The 23,546-nt window shown below is 38.7% G+C and overlaps 2 protein-coding genes across 4 annotated transcripts in view; both read right to left on the bottom strand.

Moving 5' to 3' along the window:
• Positions 1-3,637, bottom strand: part of LOC107726558 (AN1-type zinc finger protein 5-like) — a 10,551-nt gene extending 6,914 nt beyond the window's left edge. For both annotated transcript variants that reach the window (XM_016536187.1, XM_016536188.1), the window contains exon 1: positions 3,488-3,637. The gene's annotated coding sequence lies outside the window, so the exon portion shown is untranslated. The remainder of the gene's footprint in view (positions 1-3,487) is intronic.
• A 3,048-nt stretch (positions 3,638-6,685) lies between these two features.
• LOC107726559 (protein LAP2-like) overlaps positions 6,686-23,546 on the bottom strand; it is a 39,748-nt gene continuing 22,887 nt past the window's right edge. The window contains exons 13-25 of one of the 2 annotated variants that reach the window (XM_016536189.1): positions 22,115-22,214; positions 19,972-20,093; positions 17,717-17,890; positions 17,441-17,617; positions 16,757-16,874; positions 16,406-16,589; positions 13,368-14,832; positions 10,938-11,036; positions 9,733-9,789; positions 8,450-8,623; positions 8,055-8,147; positions 7,059-7,133; positions 6,686-6,954 (exon numbers count right to left, since the gene is read on the bottom strand). In XM_016536189.1, the coding sequence (XP_016391675.1) occupies positions 6,847-6,954; positions 7,059-7,133; positions 8,055-8,147; positions 8,450-8,623; positions 9,733-9,789; positions 10,938-11,036; positions 13,368-14,832; positions 16,406-16,589; positions 16,757-16,874; positions 17,441-17,617; positions 17,717-17,890; positions 19,972-20,093; positions 22,115-22,214 (2,946 nt within the window). In that variant the 3' untranslated portion in view covers positions 6,686-6,846. The remainder of the gene's footprint in view (positions 6,955-7,058; positions 7,134-8,054; positions 8,148-8,449; positions 8,624-9,732; positions 9,790-10,937; positions 11,037-13,367; positions 14,833-16,405; positions 16,590-16,756; positions 16,875-17,440; positions 17,618-17,716; positions 17,891-19,971; positions 20,094-22,114; positions 22,215-23,546) is intronic. The other variant, XM_016536190.1, reaches the window with a different exon arrangement.

Raw genomic sequence — 23,546 nt, 5'->3', positions numbered from 1 at the left:
TTTTTTTCTACTTGTTACTTTGCACTTTTTGTTAAAACATTTTTATTTACTATTTATTCAGGTTTTTTAGGGTATCTAATACTTTGGAAGTGTGTAGGCCTTCTTGCATTATTATGCGGTTACATTATGATTATATATTCAGTGGCATAAAATGGTCTTTAAAATGACAATAATATCGCTTATCGCAATTATTTCTGGGGCAATATATCGTACAACAAAAAGTTATCGTGACAGTAAATATACTCAGTGCACATACATATAGGCCTATGTAAACATTTATTTTGGATGCGATTAATCGTTTTACAGCGCTAGTTTATATATTTTTTAACTTAAAAGCTACTATTAAATAGGACTACAGTATATGAAAAACTTAAAGCACTTAATGCATATTTGTAGCTTTGATTTATTGTACTTGTCCTATTGTTTGTAATTAGGTTGTGTTCTTATTTTTACAAACTAATAATAATACGGCTTTTTTGGGGTGGGACTCCTTTTTAATGGTTAAATTAAATTTTATTAATCAAAAAGCATGTCTAATTAATTAAAATAATGAAACAAACTATTTAAAATCAATTTATTAAAAGTTTAACAAATTAAATGTGAATACCTTTACATTTCTGTGTGTATATGATATGAGGATAGTTTTACTCAAATGAAACGGTCAAATGCTCATGAAGTCTCACTCAGAGCAGTTCTGGAGATGTTGTTCATGTATTTATGTCCTCATTAGTGAGACGTCTGACGCTAAAATCACCGCAAATAGTCGTTTTGTGGCTTAATATTTACAAATACTAGTGGGAGTGTGCTCACTTGTGTGTGTGTGTGGGGCAGAACGTCGCTGTGCGCGATACAGAGAGCGCATTCTGGAGATGTTGTTCATGTATTTATGTCCACATTAGTGAGACGTCTGACGCTAAAATCACCGCAAATAGTCGTTTTGTGGCTTAATATTTACAAATACTAGTGGGAGTGTGCTCACTTGTGTGTGGGGCAGAACGTCGCTGTGCGCGATACAGAGAGCGCAATCATAACGTAGAGACCGAAATGACATGGCGTCGTGTAAATAAGATAAATAACATAGGTCTATACCTTGTTATTTTTTTTTTAAACAAACTAAAAAGCCTTGTTCTATCGTAAAGGTAACTTTAAATGACTTCTGTTGTGATCTGGCGCTATAGAGAAAATATAATTAAATAAAATTAACTTGACCTTCAAGGGGGGCCGCCCCCCTAATATAATGGCAGGGGAAACACTGCAATATTAGACTTATCATAAAACAACATTCAATTATTAAATAATCTTTTGGTTTTATCACCCACTCTTGCTCCATGGTCACATTATGAATAACTATATAATTGACTGTTTACATAAATGCAGTGTAACACTTAAAGTTCTCAATAACATGTTTTATTTTTTCCTTTTTTGTTGCGGTATCAACTATAACTCTCAAAACTAATTTCACTGGCATCATCTACTCACACACCTGCTAGGCAGATGAAGTGTGACTAAACTGCGTGTTGACGGGTCAATGCTGACTAGCAGTGCGAGGTGTAAATGTCTCTGTAGGTGGAACAGCTGGAACATCATGTTCAGCCGGAGACGGATTACAGCAGAAACAGCATCCACATCCAAACGCTCGGAGCAACAGCCGACGCTTTCCAGCAATAAACCGGAGACCGGTCAGGACTGACATTTCTGTGAGGGGCAGTAAACAAGATTGCAGCAGTTCGCCTCCACCTTTCAGCGTCAGAGGTTTTCCCCTGAAAAGCCTCCACATGGACTGCATCACGTGTGCGTCTGCCTCGCTCTCGCTCACATGGATGGCTGGATTAGTTTTCATCCGTCACAAGGGTGCAATGTGACATGTTGTTCAGAACAGCCTCCCTCCACCAGTGTGTCCCGACTATAAATACCCCCGACCGTCCTGACCTGCTGCCATTACATCACACACCTCTAGTAGGAGCACCCTCCTCCCTACACATGGCCTCATATATTTTGATAAAGCCAAAAATGGCAAAGCCCCAACTGGGCTGTCCCCCCCCATGTGTTTCGGCCATCCGTGTCCATTTAGCCCTGTCTGGATGACAGAAAATACACGGCAGATAGTGCAAAACAAAGACTTGAGTGATAAACAAGTCAAATATTTGAACAAAAGCAAACCATAAAGCTAAAAAAAACACCATAAATGGAAAATCAAAAGGACTCCAGAAAGCAGCCCATTACTCAATGCACCAAGCATTTAAAAGACACATACAGCTCAGATAAAGTCTAAAAACGCACTGTAGCATGTAAACATGGTATATGCGTGATATTCACACAGTATGTGTGTTTTTATAGAGCTATATCAGTGTTTGAGGCCTCATAATGAAATCCACTGAGTCATGCTAACACTAGCATCTCGGCTAACAAACAGACAGTCGTCTATAAAGCGCATAAAACTCTCCCCACAAGCGTTGATGCCCTCAAACCCCGTGTTGTGTTCAGTCTGAGGGGCTTGTGAGAGTGAATGAGTGAGGATGGACGCTAATGTAGTTGTTTATCTGCTTTATATCTGGGTCAGGGTGAATATGCTTTGTGTGTTCTCGCGCATAAAACTCTCCCCACAAGCGTTGATGCCCTCAAACCCCGTGTTGTGTTCAGTCTGAGGGGCTTGTGAGGGTGAATGAGTGAGGATGGACGCTAATGTAGTTGTTTATCTGCTTTATATCTGGGTCAGGGTGAATATGCTGTGTGTTCTTCTTTGTTTCAAACACTCTTCCCGTTTAAGCCAAAGTACAATCCTTAATAACGAAGACAATTATACACAACCAGAATGTCAATTCAGGGCAAATCAGTCAATATATTGAGGAAAATAAGACGGGGAGACGTTTTTAAAAGACGTTCATCAGTTCACTTGGTGATAAAGATACACCAACTAGTTGGGGTTTGAGTTTCCTGTACCTTATCTCAATCAACACACGAAATGAGACGAAATAAAACCGAAAACATCATCACAGGGAGTTAATTACTCGAGTAATGATTATATATAAACAGACTATTAACTTTATCCGAATAAACACTCAAATACAAGCAGCTAAACTGCAACAAACGGACTTATTTTTCATCTCAGCTGTCCTGAAAGACAAAATCGGTTTAAATGCGAAACAAACAACGCGTTAATAATAAAACATGCGTGTTTAAACCTAAATCTGCCGTTTTCGTGTCACATTTCAGCTTTTAGTTTGAAAGGAACAACAGGCTAATTTTACTAGCTAACATGCTAGCATCAGCTAATAACCATATTTGGTTAAACTCCGCAAGTTCACCAAGTTCATCATTTTAGACTAACAGTTAACACATTAAAGGACATTATATCAACGAATAACTTTAATAAAAACGTATATTAGGCTTACTACTTAGTCATTTTACCGAAACGAGTCATCTTTTCCTATAACCTTAGCATGAGGTTTAAAGCGAAATGTAATGCGAAAAAAAGTGTCTTACTTGCCTTATCCGAGTAAAAAGAGAAGCTCCCACAATATAGAGACTTTGTATTACACCCTTGGCGACGGTCCGTGCTGTTAGTCCGCTGGTGTGTGTGTGTGTGTGTTTTTCTGGCTGTTGTTTGTTGGTTTTCTTTAATAGTGGTCGTGACGTCACGGTGATTGACACGTCCGCGGGGCGGGGCTTACCGCGCCAGTCATAACGAGCTTACTGTACAAAACAACCTTCTGCTCTGAAGCATAGTTCTAGAGCTGCGCTGCATTGTCTTGTTTGTCAGATGCTAGATTTGATTGTTCTCTGCAGTTTGTTGGAGTTGTAAATGCGAGTTTGACCTAAATGTGAAGATGTTTTGTGATAAATGGAGGCAGAAAGGTCTAGTCACAACTTGCGTCAAGCCAAATTGCACAATGTTCTAGTGATTTCCAAATCATTTCTGAGAAAGGTGATAGTACTGATAAGACACATCTCCACACCCATACATATTCATCCTGTACAGCAGTTACTACAGCCTCCACGGTTATCATAGGCTATTACTGGGATTTTTCAGTATGGCACTGGTTGCAAAATAAGGTGTTTTAGTAGGATCAGCCGCAAAATGTGTTCAGAAGTTAAGGCTGCATCAAAAGGTCCAGTCTTGTTGAGATCCAAAATGCAAGAAAACAACTTTTAAGTGGACACATTGGTCTGCTGAAGGTTATTTTTACATCAGCAGTGTTTGTATCAGATGTCACCACACAGTGACCCAGAGAACAGCCCTCTTTGAAGGACATGTTGATTCAATCACAACACATCTTGATCGAGACCATGCAGATGAGAGAGGATAACACTGGCACATTTTGAATACTTGCTGCCTCAAATTGCAGCGTTGCCCAGCTAGATAGCATTTTGGGGCTTTATAGACACATTGAAATGGCAAAGCAATCATGACTGGGGAAGCCTTTGTACTTGGTCTCAAAAAAAAAAAAAAAAGTCTTTATGTCACTCCTTCCCTATTAAAGAATTAACATGAAACTAGATGGGAATAAATTAACATAAAACACAAATTAATGTTTAGATTATATAAGTATACATTCATGATTAAGCGGAGAACCCATTTGATTTGAAATCACTCATATGTTGTCCACAGGAAAACAATGAAATGAGTTGGATGTCTTTTCATTTCACAACACCCCTGCATCTGTTTTGAAAGCACTCTTGTATTTTGCCCTCTGGTTAAATATATATAGAGCAGGAACCTGATACCAGACAGTCCTCCATGTGAAAGCACAGCGCCGCTGCTTTCTGGTCTGGAAGTGATTTCAGTGAAGGAATGAAGCAAATGAAGGTGTTGAAGGCTTTGTTGTATTCTTACCTGTGAACACTGAAGGCATTTCCTCTAACTTAAGCGGTGTAGTTGCATTATCAGTAAACAGAGTACTAAGCTACACCTGATAAATGCAATGATTACATTTCTTTACTCATCTAATTTTACTTTGCAGACCCATCTAATGGCACGTCTTTGTTAACACCTATCAGTCTTGGTTAATGACTGTGAAATATTGTATGGGTTAGTAACAAAAATCTGCCAAATATAGTGTTATGAGGAAAACACCCATCTCAAACCTAATAATGCATTCGTATCTGCCAAGAAAATAAGACCAGGTTTATAACTGCAGAACTGAGGGGGAAAAAATTAGATGGTTTAACCAAATATGATCTTATTTTGTTATTTATCCAGCATCATTTCAAACCTTTATGACTTTCTTTATTCTGTAGAACACACAAAATATATATTTTAAAGAATTGTTTACTATTTTTGTCTGTTCAATGAATGCCAGTGGGGTCCAATACATCACTGAACCCCACTGACTTTCACTTTACGGACCAAAAAAAAAAAAACTATCAACAAAGAACAAACATACACATTAAAAGAGCATTAGTTGATTTATTCTTTCCACAGGACACCATGGAAAGTAAATTTATTTACAAAATCTGGAATGTTGAATAAATGCATACCAATCATCTTAATAGTAGCTGCTCGCGGAGAAACCTTTGACGTAGCTATACATTAAAAGGGCTGCTTCTGTGATGCAAATTATTGCTGGTTTTAAAAACGTAATCACTAATGCCATGAACAAATCATAAACCTTTTAAAAAAGTATTTACATTTTGATTAGTAATCTCTAAAGAAAAGTGTACTAAATAAATAAAAGGTGGGACAATTAAAAAAAAAAGTTGTTTTTAGTCACTGTTCGTCATTACATTTTTACAATGTCTTTGCAGACAAAATAAAAAAGTGACAGTCAAGGATTCTACGCTAGACTGATTGGTGACAAAATGGAAGTAACAGTGTCCACAAAAACATTGTGTTGAATGAATCATTCCCAGCTAAATTGGAGGCCGTTGTTTTATACATTAAATTTGTACTTTAAATAAAAAACTGTGCGATTAATCTCTTTTTTCAAAAAAATTATCAAATGTAGTAAATTAATTTCCAATTCATAAACAATGGTGACTCATTACTTATTTTAACACACTGAGGGCAGCGCGTCAATGGTAATTACAATTTAGAATTAATTGAACTCTTTTGAGCTCTCGTAAAAATGCTGACAGTGCTCTTTCACATCAAATTGTGGATTTGTTACATTATCAGTATGTTAATTCGATTACTTCAATTCATTTAGCGCTCCAGTCTACCGAAGAATACAGCGAAGAACGATCAAAAGGAGGAATTTCATGCAAATAATACAAACAGTACTACAATCGACAGTAGGTCGTTCTCCTCATATGCAGACATGGCAAAAGTCTTTCATGGCCTTTCGACGCGACTACTTCATCAAATACAAACATTACTCTTAATGTTTTACAAAGCTTTTCGAATCTCTTTGCTATTGAAGTCGTCGATGTATCCTCATACAATGGTACGATAATCTTCGTAGGGGTGTTGGGAAACAGCAGTGCAATCGCTAACGTGACGTGACGAGACATTCATTCGCACACTGATTTTTCACTTTACGAACTTTTTTTTTTTTTTTACAAATAATCTGAAATGCCATTTTCTACGTTTTTGTCTTTAAAAAAATGTAATATAAAATGCTTTTTCAATCAAGAAATACTAAATGGGTTTCGTTATTTATAAAAAGAAAAAAACACAACGGACTGCATCCTGCGGATGGAATAAAGGACTTTCTATTGCTCTTTCGCCCACTGTGTCATATCGTATGGCCTGCGCCAACAGACTATCCCACAGTGAAGGCGCATGCTTCTGTCTTCCACTTGATTCAGTGGTTTCACCGACGGTCAACCATCGTCCCGTTAACATCAGTTCAGATTAGCTATATATAGCACTGGCTCCTCTCGGTACAAAAATAAGACGGTGCTCTGTTACGCGGCCATCTCTCGAATGATGATCAGGTCGACGGTGTTGGGGAACGTCTTCAGGAGGGATACTGCGTATCCGTGATCGATGTTAACGAAGCTGTATCCGTTTGCCTGGAAGAGGATGTTGATTGAGGTTAGTGAATTACTAAGGTATGGAAAAGACAAAAACGTGAATAGTAAGAGAGGAGTGGAAGAGATGGATGAGTAGAAATTACCTGGACGATCTTGTCCCCAGGCTGAAGGAGTTTTGAAGCAGGTCCCTCTGACTGAACCCTCGTCACAAAGATGCCCTGTTGATCATTAATGATTTAAGAACTGATTATTCATTAGACTAGTTAGACTGCAGTTGAATAAAGGTCTAGTATATACAAGTGTTAGCAGCAGTTTTGGCGTAAACTACAAAAAAAACCAAAAAACACTATTGCTAAAAATGTTAGGGTTGGTAAAATTGGAATGTTTTTGGGAAAAAAACTCACATGTTCATCAAGGCTGCATTTACTTGATCAAAAATACCATAAAAACAGTAATACTGTGAAATATTATAACAATTTAAAAAGTCTCTACTTGAATATGTTATAATGTAATTTATTCCTGTGATGTAAAGCTGAATTTTCTGCATTATTACTCCAGTCGTTAGTGTCACGTGATCCTTCAGAAAACATTGCTCAAAAAACATTTCTGATTATTATCCATGTTGAAAACAGTTGTGCTGCCAAATATTTTTGTGGAAACCATGAATTTTTAGGATTCTTTGAAGAGTGAAAAGAACAGTGTTTATTTGAAACAAATCTTTTTGTAACATTATAAATTTACTGCCATCATAAATCAATTTAATGCATCCTTACTGAATAAAAGTATTAATTTCTTACAAACAAAACAAAACAAAAAAATCTTGCAGCACAAACATTTGAATGGCAATATAATAAATAGAATTTATTAATTTGGCATAAGCATTTCCTAGGTTGTTGCACACCTAAACGGTTGCTCTTTTGGCCAAGTCAAAATTATATTAGCATTAATTTATATTCATGTCCTTTTAATATTCTGGTCTCCAGATACTACTAAGGGTCTGTTGTTCAGTTTAAGTTCATGGTGTTTTTTATGGTAAAAAAAAAAGTAGATCAACCTAATGATCCAGACAGACTGAAATTAAAGCTCCAGAAATACCAATTTAACACACAAAAAATAAATAAAAAAACAAAAATACTTACGTTGTCATCTGGACGGAAGGGATTCCCACGTCCACCCACTCCTCCTGATATACTGAAACCCAGCTCAGGATTCTTCTCAATCTTCACGTGGAGCTGAAGACAGACACACGTGTCACACTACCCACAATGCTTCAGTTACACATCAGTCAACATGTAGTGGCTACAGGGGTGCCAAAATATATATCTACCTTAGTTAACATTATCCAAATCTAGGTGATGTCAAAGAAATAATGTAATTTCAGAGGCTTTTTAATGACAGATCTCTAAAACATAATTTATATGAAATGAAACCAGGAACGAGTATTAAAGCAAACAGGGTTCTTTTAGATTTCATGTTAACATGATGGTCCAGAAATGTATCTGCATGCTGAGATTTCTGTCAGAAATGTGTGCACCTCCTGCTGCAGCGTCTCGTGTGGGACCCGTGGAGGGCCCGGGGGCTGCTGGGACACTTTGAGCATCAGATAGTCGATGAGCTGCTCTCGTGAGGGGTGGCGTGCCATCGGTGGCTGACCGCAGCTCATGGGAGATCTCACAGGAGGACACATCTGGCCGTTCATCAAAGGCACCTGACGGATAAATGCACACCAATACCATCAAGACATGCACTTAGTATTTCTGCTCATTAAATCACCACACATCTGATGATGTTTCATAACTCCAGTGTCCTCCTCAAAGACAAAACAACTCCCAGGTTTTGGCACAGGCCTGTGGACTAAACAGAGGGTACTTTGAGAGAAGCAAATAGAAATCAGTAAAAATGCATAAAAAGCTTTATTCAGATTTAACTTTTGTGACTTTTTTTTTTATCACTGAAATTTAATTTAAAGAGACATTAGTGGGCTTTTTCAATAAAAGCAAAAGGATGGTCCTTTGTGCTTCGTAAGCATTTCACTACATGTGTCCTGCTACGACGTGACGCATTTTCCAGACACCAGGGGGCAGAAAGTTCCCAGTAAACAATTGACCATGAATCTGATCAGAAGAACAAGAAATCCTTGTTGACCTATGAAGCCTTTAATTCTAATTAGAGCTTTATTTCTAATTAATCCACCTCACTAAAATGTTTGTTTTTTTCCAGAGAGACTAAGAGAGCATTTTTACAAGTTCTGAAAGTCATACACCAAGTACAAACAGCACACAACAAAACTAAATAGCACAAAACTGCACAAATAAAATTTGACCAAGGTCAGTAAATTTATAACATGAACAAAATCAAGATGATCAAGATTTTTTTTCTTATTACAGGTGCAGAGAGACAAAGACAGACAGATAATATGCAAGAAAATATAAATACAAAGTTATTTAAAAAGAAAATATAAAGCTTGTAAGAAATATTTATAGCCAGTTAAATTACAATTGCAATTACAAGATTTAGAAATTGTAATTTTGGCCCCCTTTCATGTGTTTATTGCAGTCAGTGGTGAGCACATTTTTAATGTGCTAGAAAGCTCAGCTTTCATTAGAACATGTCTGAGGATTCTTTAAAGCAGTGCTTATTAATTAGAGCTAATTCATCAATGCTAGTCAGGCTTCCCCACTGGGTCAGTATCTCATAATTGTGCATTCATAGTGTGTACATGTAGCAACTCGCTTAAAAACATCTGAATGTCATCGCATTCGATAAACCAAATAACACTGATACAATTCTACGTTTTCAAATACAAAAAGCACTTACTTTTCTCAGAGTGTCGATATGGTAGCCCTGTTGTCCTTGAGGACTGAAGACATCGTCCTGCAGGGAAACAGCACACAATGTCTCAACAAGCTAAGAAAAAAGGTGTACCGTATTTGATGACGCTTATTTAGCCATTATGGGTTGTGTTTTGAGTACTTCTAACTACAGTGGACGACTACAGCATTAAAACATACAGCAACATAAGAATTAGATTAGATTAAAAACACTCCGGAGTGAAACCGAAGGTGAAACAATGAGCACATGCATTTTCTAATTAAGAATCTGTCTGGAAAGAGGCTGGACGTCACTTGTGTTTGGGCCCGGGAACTGCAGCCATTTCCCATAAATGCGGAATTCCCAATATATTTCATAAGCTTGAGAAGATTAATGTTCCAGTTCTTTGTCATTTCAACCAACAGGAAGGTTTACTTTTAGTTCTCTAATCAGCTAGGTGAATCAGCTATCAGAGTCAATATTACAAAAAATGTAGTCATATTTTATAAAATATTTGCATACAATTTTCCATAACAGATTTCATGAGCCTTTCAGCTAAAAGTGCAGACTGTGCTTTCAAGCACACAAACAGAATGAAAGAGTGTTTGTTTCCAAGACTTTAGTGTATATGGTTTAGTGGCTAGGAATGTTCTTAATCTCCTATTACTTAGACAACCCAAAGAAACAGAGCAATTGTGCAAACCAGCCGACACTGGATATAAACTGAGAAGGGTGCATTTGGGGTGGGGGTCTTGAGCTCCATAAGGGCCATTCTGTTCAATGCTTGCTGCTTGGAGACCATTTGTTGACTATTCAAGAGCCAGTTTTTGCAGAACTGTATGGAAAAGAGCAGCTTGGACATTCTGCTAAACATCTTATTTTGTATTTCATGACAGAAAGTTAGTAGTACGAGTTTGGAACAACATAAGAATTACAAATCAGATGTCTCCCTTATCTGACCCATTTGTTTTCAGGTCAAGGTTTGTTTGTTTGAGTAACATGTACTGTTTGGGTGCCTCCATGAACAGGGTTGGGAAACACCCAACATATTCAGCTTGTACAGATAATGTTAAGTAACAAATGCATCTCAGTTTGCTGGGAATACACAGATTAAACAGCAAGCAGAGAGGATGACCCTTTGGGAACGGAGAGAGACTCCACTGTGCCTCTGGGAGTTTGGGGAGGTGAGGTCTCAGTGGGGCGATACTCACGCTGGGCCCATGAGCTCCAATCTGCCATCCGTCTAGAGCACTAAAGGCCAGAGAGCTCTGACTGCCAATGAGAGTGGCCAAAGACCGAGAGAGAGCGCTCTGAACAAATGACGACATGCACACAAACACACATGCATTTAATGATGACATATGTGAGCATGCAGTAACCATGAGTACACTTTGAGACATGCAAGGGCTAGAGGAGGTTAATGTGTTAATGTCCACATAAAAACGTGCAGAAAAATACTGTGTAAAGAGCATTTTTATGAGGAGAGAAAATAAATGATACCATATACATGCAGTTAATGCTGGAGCGTGTTATTTCAGAGGTGAGGTCCAGAAACTAGATTGTGAGCGCCCATGCAAAACTTGCCACTATGATGCCAAGAGGTTGTGAGTGGTTGCCAGGTTGTTGCGCTGTGTTTGCTAAGGTGGTCTAACCCTGTGTCTGAATATGCCTACTTTTCTACTATATATTAGGCGAAAACAGTTACTCAAAAGAGCAATATGTTCCAAATTCACAGTATTTATAAAACAGTAGGCAAAAAGTACCAAGATGACCTATTACGTACAGAAAATCTTTTTTTTAGTCATGAAGTTCATTCCTTATCAACTATAGTACCTACTCTGACAGTATGTGATTTTGGCCACACCTTGAGTGCTTTTTAGCACCCTACTATGTTGCTGCTTGCTAGCCCAAATTAAAAAAGCCCATCCTCAAATCACAATGGGGTAGCCAAAGACCCTGCTCCAACACACTGCCTGTTTTTTAAGTAATCCTGAACACCTTGATTAGTTGGTTCAGATGTGTTTGATTAAGGCTGAAGCTAAACTCTACTGCTGCACTATGACATTCTGAACCCTAGATTTGGTTTGGGTGTCTTCGTCAGTGTAAGTCTAATCCAGGGAGTCCAATCCTGCTCCTGGAGGGCCACTGTCCTGCAGAGTTTAGCTCCAACACCTGTTTTTAGCACTTCAAAGGACCTTGATTAGCTGGATCAGGTGTGTTTAATTAAGGCTGGAGCTAAACTCTGCAGGACAGTGGCCTCCAGGAACAGGTTTGGACACCCCTGGTCCAAGTTATATAATCCCACTAGACCACGGGTCTCCAAACTCGGTCCTGGAGGGCTGGTGTCCTGCGGCCTCCAGGAACAGGTTTGGACACCCCTGGTCCAAGTTATATAATCCCACTAGACCACGGGTCTCCAAACTCGGTCCTGGAGGGCCGGTGTCCTGCAGAGTTTAGCTCCAACCCTAATTAAACACACCTGAACCAGCTAATCAAGGTCTTACTAGGCATGCTAGAAACGTCCAGGCAGGTGTGTTGAGGAAAGTTGGAGCTAAACTCTGCAGGACACCAGCCTTCCAGGACCAAGTTTGGAGACCCCTGCACTAAACCAGTAATGGGCAACTTTGGTCTGGCACAGTTTAGTTCTATCCCAAATAAAACATACCTGGCCTGTACATTTTCAAGCAATCCTGAAGACATGGGATGGATTTTTCAGGTGTATATGATTAGGGATGAAGCTAAACTCTACAGGATAGTGGCCCTCCAGGACCGGAGTTGAGTTCAATTGATTTCAAAAGTAGTAGCACACCTTTCCTCAACAAGCTGCATACTTGGAAGTATCATTCATGTCTAGTGCAGATAGTACAGGACGAAGTTTAATACTCAAGAGTTATGGATTTGAACAAACCCCTAACTCCAGGGGCCAGTTGCTTAAAAGTAATCTGATCGGATTTTGGCCATCGGATTGGATCAAATCTTGAAAATGGGTTGTTCAAAAGAAAAAAGAAAAAAAGGATTCTGAATTTGGATTAGATCACAAAATCCAATCTTGGTTTTGATCTGGATTAAATTCTCAGTTTGTGTTGTTCAAAACGTTTTAGTAAGATTGGGATACTTCTGATCCAAAAAACTGGATTAATCTGACCCCAGCAGAAGGGTGGATGTAATAAAAGTTTAAAACTGGTCCAAAAAATACAACATTTGTAAAATGTATTATATTCCCAAACAGCTGTCAATATCAAACAAAAATATAATATTTAATTAAAAGTTTTTTTTTAAATCACTGATTGTTAACTACATTGGCACAAACCTCAGAGATGGACCAACAAGAAGTAGTTATTTGTGTAAACGCAATGCAACCATGCAATGCAACCATTTTCCATCACCATGTCCCTTTAGGGGCTCCGTAGAGCACTAGTAATCCAGATTTGGAAATCTGAAAAAAGTGTGTGTCTGGATCAGGGCGATTCAATCCAATTTTGCTTTGAAAAACCGGCACAAAAGTAACATGGGTTACCTGATCCTGGATAGCAAAACATGAGATTTCAAATTCAAATAATTCTGATCCAGATTAAACTTTTTGAACAACTGGCCCCAGCTATGCTTGTCTTCGCATACACTATTTGTAAGAACGACCATACCTTCTCCATCTTCTTGGCTTCGATGTGTCTCATGACCTGGTCCCTCCAGTCTGCTGGAACCCTGCCGCCTCCGCTGACTGGCCCATCCAGCAACGAGTGCTCTGATTTCACCCTCATGCTGGGTCTCTTGCTGGGGCTGGCGTGCTGGTAGTTGAAGTCGCTGACGGACATGGTCCTCTCTGGAAGCTCCTGAGGTGGGGGCCGGGCACTCTGCGGCTGGGGAGCGTTGGGTCCGTCCATGCTGTAAGTGCGGGCGGACAAGGGTCTGTGGAGCGCCTGGCTCATCTGCAGAGCCCCACGGCCTGCTGCATGAATGTCCCGGTAGGTCATGTACTCTCCTCCTTCCATTCCTGGCATGCGACGTGGGTCCGGCATGCACATGGGGCTGCCAGAGGACCCGCTACCTTGTATCTGCAAGGTGCCACGCTGGCCAACAGATGGCAGCATCCTTTCCTTGGCCCACATGTCCGGGGTCTTGGGCGGGCCACGTTGTTGGGGCTGGGGATATGGGGGGGCGTTGTTGCGGTTGGAGTAGTTGGTGTTGGCGAGGGAGTGCTGCGGTGGGAGGTAGGGCTGCTCAAGAGGTACGGGGGTACGTTGGCTCCACAAGTTGTCTTTGGGCACAGTGCTACTGGCGTACTGGATGTTGTACTGCGGAGGGGGGCCAGTGGGGTAGCGGGCGCTGCTAATCGGAGGTTTGGAGCTGGACAAGAGGTCAGAGGATGACGCAGAGGAACCAGGGTAGATTTGCAATGGCTGGTCGTTTAGCAAAGAGGCGGATTTGGAGCGGACGATGCTCTGGCCTTGAGCGCCGCTTATAGACGTTCTGGCTGCACATGCCACTTCATACGGAGGGCTTTCTCCTTCGATGGAGTATAGCTTCATTCCTCCAGCGTCCATGTTGGCAATGCTCTGAGATTTCACAACTGGGGCCGGTGGACATTTCTTCTCTGGCGAGAGTTCCTCTGTGCTACGAGAAAGACTCATGTCGCTTAAAGCCGTTACACCTGTGGAGACGGTCCTCGTTGACTCATACCGCAAGGGAACTTGATCCGTTCGTCCATTAAAATTCTCTCCAGACTGGGTTTTCTGAATCCGATTGCCATTCTCAAGACTCTCGAGTGACACCATGGCATTGTTGTTGCTTGACATGGACTCCTTGGCTGAGGGACTTTTGATCCTTTCCAGGTCCTCATACGACACCATGTTGTCAGGTGGGAATTTGGCCACGTTCATGTTGATCTGATCCCACTTGCTGTACTGTTCTGCCACGCCGTTGTTTATGCCCTTTTCAATGAGGGCAAGCCTCTCCTCCATAGAGAGACTATAGTCGGCTATCTGGTCTGACTTGCTTTCATAGCTCTGCTGGTTCTTCAGGATGGTCTGTAGGGACGTCTCAGAGCCATTACAGTTTTGGAGTAGAGGGGTCATCTGCTTCAGCTGGTTGAGGTTTTCATCCTCTTGTCTGAGTTTGAGGGAATCAAATCAAGTTAGAGAAAGACTCCAGCAAAATCTGTCAGACATTAATTTTGTCAGCCATGTTTAATTTAGTCTTAGTCTATTAAATTATTTTTAGTCCTGTGTCAAATATACATTTTAGCTATTATCATATTTAGTCAACCTGGTCCTGTTTTTTGTTTAGTCAAGTTTTAGTTGACTAGGGCCTGGTTTCACAGACAGGGCTTAGACTAAGCCAGGACTAGGCAATAGTTCATAGAAAAAACTGGTGTGCATTTTAAGACAAAACAGAGGCACTGATATATTTTAAGATCAGTCAGTGCAAGTTTCTTTCAGTTAAAACAGTTCAAACGTCTACTTTAGTCTGGGACTAGGCTTAAGCCTCGTCTGTGAAAGCGGGGGTAAATGTCTGAGAATTTTAGTCTAGGTTTAGTCAATGAAAACTTTGATGAATGAAACTTCACATTTTTGTCATGCTGTATAATGGTTAAACTCCAAAAAATGTTTTGCTCAAAATTATTATCGCAATGATTGTTGTCATTTTGAGAAATTTATTTTTACATTTCAGGTATTGCACTTTCACCAATAAGCACAAACCAACAGAATGTGAACTCATTCAAATGGTTTATTTTACCTCATCTAGTGTAATGATTTATTATAGGCTATTTAATATTAAAAAAATTAATATCAAAGACTTAGATATTATAGGCTATTTAATATATAAATTAATATCATAATATCATAAATTAATAATAAAATAAGATTTACATATGCACTCTCTCTGTCTACATTATGAAAACTGGTAAAAACAAACAAAGTATTATATACCTAATAGTAATGTTTCTCTATTAAAACAACAGTGGTTGAGTAAGTGCATTTATTCAGCAACCACAATCGCAAACAAAACAGTCCAGATCTCATGACAGAGCACAGACTGGATGAATGACACTTTCACTTAAGCCGAACATCTCACATTGGAGAGTGCTAAACTCCAGGTTACTTGTTTGTCGGTATTTTCAGATCATCGTTGGCACTTCCATAATGAAGAGCGAGCGCGTGCGCATGGTTGCCAGATTGCACAAATTCAGCAAAACACTGGGCAGAAAATGTGTCCTTTTAACAGAGAAGCTCTAATTTGGGGATTTTAACTCTTGATATCTGGCAACCGCACACATGAAAGCTTGCATAATAGAGGTGTGTACAGCAGTCCGCAATAATATTTTGTCTCCTTTTTTTTCGATGAATATAAAGAGATTTTTGTATAGTTTTTATTTTTTTTAAGGACATTTTAGTCTCGTCTTTTATCGTCAATGATATTGCATGTTAATATAGTCACAGTTATCATTTATTGACCTTGTCTCATCATCATCTCGTTTTAGTCATGGGGAAAAAGCTCATCAACTAATATTTTCATCATAGTTTTCGTTAACAAAAATAACACTAGACTTTTGCGACTATTTGGTGATGCGAGTCCTTTTGTCGAAGCCGCTGCACTGCATTTTAGTTCTTTTCCATAGAGAAACATTTAGTTAAACACTGCTGTTCATTACTACATTTTTGTGTATTCTGTGTGTTCGTACCCGTTCTTGGGGACCAGAGGCATCTTTGACTCTCTCTCTGGGGTGCAGAGGGAGTTGTCCTGACTGCTGTCTGTGGTCAAGGACACTGAATCAGACATGCGTGATGGTGAAGAGCAGTTGCTGTTGTTCTGGTTACTGTTGGCCACCGTCTCATCAAGCAAAGAGTCGGCATCCTTCCCATCATCTACAACACCAGACAGGAAAAACATCACTTGCATTCGTGTGTTAATTTCTACAGTTCTATTACACACTCTATTTTGAGAAACATTGGAGTAACAATTATCCACGTTAATGAGAGAATTATTAATTGATATTAAGCAAAGTGAGAGAGTAAGGCAAGTATCACTTTACCTTTTTTGTCCTTGCTGAGGGCCACTACTTTGGGCTGGTTAATGGAAATTTCGATGAGTGGAGGTCTCATCTCGGCTATCTTCATTTCCTCCTCCTCAGATGACAGCTCCTCTGAGTCCTGACCACACAACCATATCACATCAAAAGCTTAAATTTAATTTATACTCCAATTTTCCTCCTGCTTCTATAGTGGTAAACTGAACTCATTTTCATATTCGTTTAAATGATGTACCCTATGATGATATAGCATGTCTTGACATCATTAAATCTCACACAATACAATATGAGCAAATGCGTCCTGACAAGAACTTCACATCCACTCAAAGTAAGAGAATATGTGACAGTGGCTAATGTAATTTATTGAATCCAATTTTAAAGCCCAGAGTCGAAAATAAAAAATGTACTTAGTATACTGTGACAAATGATTGTAATCCAATGGCTACAGTACAAGTGAAGACTTTACTCTGTATTCTTCTGAAGCAATATGTTAAATTTTGGTTAGTTTTTCACACTAGTTTTACTTTTAATGTGCTTTTTTGTCATTTTTGGTGTCTGACAGACTGGTCCACATTCACCCTCTTATAGGTTTGAACCACACTAGATACACTAGACTAAATAATTTTTAATTCATTTGATTCAAAAACCATATTCATAGCATTTAAAATTGACACTTTGATGCCGTACCTCATGTGTATCATCATGGTTCATCATAGTTCTCATGTTGTCGGAGGTCTTGAGAGGGATCCTTTCAATGCTGTGGTTGTCTAATGAATCTATTGGCTCGTAATTTTGATGACTGTTCATCGTTGCTTTAGGCACCATTTCAACAGCTTTGCCATTAGTGCAGGGTCTTTCAATCACCTGACACACAGGAAATTCAGGGTTATTCCAAAATCCATGCCAGGATTCACTTCTTTACGCAATCAACAGATCAATATAATAATTATTTAAAAATCCAACCTTCACGCCAACATCCTGCACTCCGACGTGGTTCCTCTCGCTGCCCCTGGTCTCTTTTCCTGCCTCGTCCCCGGACTCGTCCTCTTTGAGTCTGTGAGCCACGGACTGAGCCGTTTTCACCATGTTCTTCAGTTCATCAGGATACGGTGTGGGGTAACGCTTCAGATTGCCCTCCTGTAATCACAAAGACACAGTTGATTTACAAAAGGAATTTAATTCAGGAGAACTTAATAGGACCTGTAATAAATGATAAATCTTATTTATTATTAAATTTATTTTCATATTATATATAAACATGGTGGATTTTTACATTAAACATTAGGTATTTTAACTAATTTATTTAAAATTCCAAATTCTCTTCCAAAATTCTACAATAAAACACTGAATTCATAAATATGACTATGGATAATAATATTATAAATATGAATAATACGAATATGAATGAATGAATAGACAGACAGACAGATAAATAAATAATAAAAAATACAGGTAAGTTTTTAGAGAGGGTCGCTGTACCCCTGGCCAAACACCGATACAGTTTCATTTCAAAAGGTGTTGGCAAGCTTTTTACAACACCCACAACGAGGAGGGCTGCTCTTGAAGGGCCACACTGGCGCTCTGAGAGCCGATAGTGATGCTCTGTCAGACAGCTTGGGAGCCTGCATGTGTTCCTGGCACAGCAGACAAGCCAGACAACCATAATGACTCATCAGGAGTGCAAGACAGGACGTGAGAGGGAGGGAACGAGATACCGAGTACGTAATATCAGCAAGATGAGGGGTGGAAGGAAGAAATAAGGTTGACGTTGTACGCTCGAGGGCCCGAGACAGTGAAGGCTTCCATTTCACTTTCTGACAGGAGTCACGTCAGGGTTAGAGTTTTAATGAGATTTCCACTGCAATGCAGTGAAGCACAGGCTATGACATGCTGACAAACCAGGTGAGGCTGTTCCACTGAAACCGCTTTACCTCAAGCCGCCAAGGAATCGAGAAATAATTTTTCCCCCAAAATGACAATTCTGTCATCATTTACTAACTCTCATGTCGCATCAAACCTGTATGAACGACTTCGTTCTGTGGAGCACGATGAGAAATTCTGAACTGTGCCGGTCACTTTTTGTCATACAGTTATAGTGAATGTAGAGTGAAGCTTTTAAAAAGCACCACAGGACTATCATAAATGTGGTCCATGTGACAAGTGCATTACATTTCTCAAGTCTTTTGAAAGGCATACAAAGCGTTATGTGACGAACACACAGAAATTTAAGCTGTTATTTACAGAAAATCCTGACATACGCTTTAGTTCCCCTTAATGAATGAATAGTGTTGCCAGATTTGTAAATCAGCTGATCCAGTTCAGAAAAATGTCCTGAATCAGTGTCATTTTAGTATTATTTATAAACTGTTAGAGTATTTATTAATAATATGAATTAGCTTTTATTTCTATACGTTTTAGTAATTTTATTATGTGCTGTCATCATTTTTATTAGTGACTTATTTATTAGTATTTCTGAATATATTTAATTTTATATATTTACGTATATTTATTTTTAAAATATATTTTAGAATATATATATATATATATAATTTATTATATAATTAGCTTAGCTTTCAGTTTCATTTCTTAAACTTAATTTCAGTTAGTTGCAACTTTTGCAAGTTTTTCATGTAATATTTATATTTTATTTTATTTCATCTTAATTTCAATAAACAAAATCAATTTTTAATAGTTTTCGTTTTAGCATCCATTCAAAGCTCATTAATAATAACCGCATGTAAAAGAGCGGCCAGCATAGTCACAAAATATCTCCTTTTGTGTCCCACAGAAGAATGAAAGTCATACGGATTTGAAATTACATGAGGGTGAGTAAATAATGACAGAAATGTTTTATAGTGTCTAATTTGCTGTATGTTATTTGCAATGGAAAAAACAGCATCTCTTACATGCTAAACCTGTACCAATCAACTAACTGCAAGGACATTTTGATAATTATTAGCTTTTTTTTGTTGGCAACATGTGCAAGTTAGCTCCATCCGCAATGAAAAAAAAAAAAAATCACACTCAGTATGTTCCAAATGGCTGGGATTTTGTGGCTTACATTAACTTTTCAGAAAAAATTAAAGTGTGCAATGCCTTGTTAGGACAGGACAAAACAACAAGGGGTGAGATGGGTGATATGACGGCGCAGGACATGCACAAAGGGAAATAGAAAATCGAGAGTGCACCCTGGACAGAAGCAGACGGTGGGAACTGACCCGCGGGGGCGTTTCTCTCTCATCCTTGTCCTCGTCACACTCGAATGCCACTTGCGCCCGCTGCTTGCGCTGCTCCTCCCACAGAGAAGGGTTAAAGCTCTCGCTGTCTGAGTTGGGCAAATCTGTGAGAGAGAGAAGACAGAAAACCATTACCAAACAATCAAAACAACAGCACTGCCATCGCTGGATGATGGGCTCAAGGACCTCAGAGACCTCAAATCCTGTGCGGAGTTTGTTTTGATTCATTTCAGTGATTCAGTTCGATCAAATCATTAAAACTAATGCAGTGTCTCTCAACTATGTGGATTAACAAACAGCAAAAACTTGAATTAAACTGCACGTTTTTGCTGCAGCCTGAGCTCGGTGGGCGGCACAGACTTCACATCAATTCTTATTTGTGTTGTGTGCCCATTTAGCCAGACGTCTGGGTTCAGGAGAGCGTTTTGTCATGTAGGCGCGCAGACTTCAGACCATTTCTAAAGCTCAATCATGCTAACAAACTGAAGCGGACTCCAGAGAGCCGCAGCTCCAGTGCGTTTGCCTTCTGAAGAGTTTAGAGTGGGGTTGCTAAGAAACAGGTTAAGACTTATTAATCTCTTCCCCCTCTGGAATCCAGCGAGCCGCCCATTTGTGATTTGCACAGCGAAACTCCCAGCAACACTGGCAGAGAGAAAACCGTGACCTGAGCAAGCTCTGGCTGAAGGTAGACATTTGACACTGCTAGGATTTTTAAATAAGTTTGAATGTCTATAAAACTATATATTTTACACAGAGGTGCACTGATTTTAGTGATACACCAATATATCGGCTGGCTCGATTAACTGGTCAGTATTTAGCCATTTTGAGATTATTAGGTTAGCTGACTACTGATGTTGCATTTAAATAGTCACAATCGGAAAAAAAAATCGAAATGAAAAATTGGAAATTCTACTCTGAAACATTTAAAATTTGTTTCTTGTTTCAATGTCAGTGCTTACCATTGCCGTAACACTTCACAATAAGGTCCAATTAGTTAACATTAGTTAATGCATTAACTAACAATGAGCCATGTGTTTATTACAGCATTTATTAATCTTTGTTAATGTTAGTTAATAAAAATACAACTCTTCATTTTTAGTTAATGCTAGGTCAGGTCCATTAAATAAAATTGACAAATACAACTTTTGATTAGCATTAGATTAATAAGATTAATCAATGATTTAGAAGTATTTTTCATTGTTAGTTCATGTTATCTAATGTAGTTAACTGGAGTTAACAAATGAAAACTTATTTTAGTGTTACCACAACTGCAAAATGGATCCAATTTTTAAAAAAAATTTTTTTTACAGCAGCAAAATTCTATATTCACTTGCAAAAAAAGCACCGTAACCTTTTTGATTGGTTTTAAGTTGATTTCACAGCTTCAAGCTCTAAAAAATAAATAAATAAATTATGTAAAATAAATTATATATATATATATATATATATTATATATATTTTTTTTAATGACAAGTTTGAGAAAGACATTAAGAGTGAACTTGGAATATTGATATTTTTCAATATTTGTTGAATTTATAAAAAAAAAGTAAAAAAATTATTCAATAAAATTCAACCAGAACATCTTATTTGCTATAATTAAATGTCAATAATAATAATAATAATAGTAGTAGCAATAATAATAAAAACAAATTGTATTATGTAATCTAATAAATATTTATTGTTTCAAAAAGCAACAATAAATATTTTTTTTAAATTACTGACTGCAATATCTGTTTTATATTGAATATATAAAATACATTTTACAATTTGGGGTCAGTAAGATTTATTAATTTTTTTCATTAGAATGATTTCTGAAGGATCATGTGACAATGAAGACTGGAGTAATGATGCTGAAAATTCAGCTTTGCATGGCATGAGTAAATTACATTTTAAAATATATTCAAATAGAAAACAGGTTTTTAACAATTTAAATTGTAATAATATTAAATTCTATCCATCTATCTATCTATCCATCCATCCATCCATCCATCCATCTATCGATTACTTGACTTAATGCAAGTATATCTTGACTTAACAATTCCAATAAAAGGCATACATTCAAACAGGGAAGCTCTAGTGACAGGAGGGTGCGACAGCTGCAGGTTCTGCATGACTAGATACTCACAGTCCTCAGTTCTGGTCTGTTGAGGGAACATGTAGTTGGTGAGTACAGTCTTGCGCGTCTCTGGATCCTCCTCTTTCTGCAGGGGAATGAGGGGCTTCGACTGGAGAAAGACAAAAAATAAATAAAACACAGGATCAGTGATGATGCCTTGAGTATGACATTTCCCATCTCACACACACAGCATGAGGACTCTGCCGGTTTGGACCGCTCTCATTACAGATTCAGGCCATGCGGCTCTGGCTTTAAACTCATCTCATCTTTAATCAAATGCAGCTTTACAAAACCACACATTACAATCAATAAAGAACAGCGTGCCACCTTCATCTCGCAGTGCAATCTACATCAGCTGTCGATATTCCAGCTGAGAAACCCTTGCAGAGCGGTTGCTTCAGAGGATTTTGGCAGAGCCTTACCATATGGCTCATGCTGATTAGATGCGCTACCAGTGTTTTATTATTTCATAGCGGCGCTGTTCTCATGCATTCAGCTGAATTTGCTTCAGTTATTGCTTCCTTGAGAGCAAATATCACAACAATGCAGATTTGACCGCAATCTGGCCCAGCGCTTGTGAGCATTAAAGCCATACAGGTTTGTAATGAAATAAGAATGAGGAAATTTTTATGTTGAATTATTCCTTTAATTATCATCATATCTTAAGATAAACTCTGTGCTGTGTTGAACCTCAGAGGTGGGCTGACGGCGTGTGTGGGAGTGGAGGTGATTGTTATATTCAATAAGCATTAGTCACAGGCTTGATGGCCACTTGCGACAATCACTCAGGCTTTCAATTACAGATCACCCACACACACACTCTGAGCTCTGCTGATGGTAACATCAAATCACTCTGCCAACAGCACAGACCCCGCTAAAGGACAAGCTTTCCAAGTGTATGTCTGGGAAGTGACTGTGTATGAGATTATTGTGATGCTGTGAATTATGTAAATTTATAACGCGGACCTCTGAAATGCTCTATGTGATCAAATATTTATTTATACACACGGCTAAAATAAAACTGACCACTGTCCCAGGCAACCAATTTCTTTCATAGCTGCTAGTTTCAAGTCTTACAGCACTTGTCTTATAGACCTCAGACGTCATCCGCCCGGAACTGCTTCCGTGTACAACTGTTGGCGCAAGCTACATTAAAGTGAATATTACGTTTTCAATATGGATATTTTTCTTATACGCATCGATTTGCTACAGGAGGCCTTTGTTCCCCCCCCCGGAGCCGTGTGAGACACTTTTTTTTAATGGATGGGCGATTTTTATTTAATTTCTTTTGGACTGATGCATGCAACACCCGCTGAGTGCCATGAAACAGCTTGAAAGATCAAAGACCATTTTTAATATAACTCCGACTGGATTCGTCTGAAAGAAGAAAGTCATATACACCTAGGATGACTTGAGGGTGAGTAATTTATGGGCTAATTTT

This window comes from Sinocyclocheilus rhinocerous, unplaced genomic scaffold (assembly GCF_001515625.1).
Source record: "Sinocyclocheilus rhinocerous isolate Xijiao unplaced genomic scaffold, SAMN03320098_v1.1 scaffold726, whole genome shotgun sequence".
NCBI classification, from domain to species: Eukaryota; Metazoa; Chordata; class Actinopteri; order Cypriniformes; family Cyprinidae; genus Sinocyclocheilus; species Sinocyclocheilus rhinocerous.
This window is presented reverse-complemented; position numbering and strand designations above follow the sequence as displayed.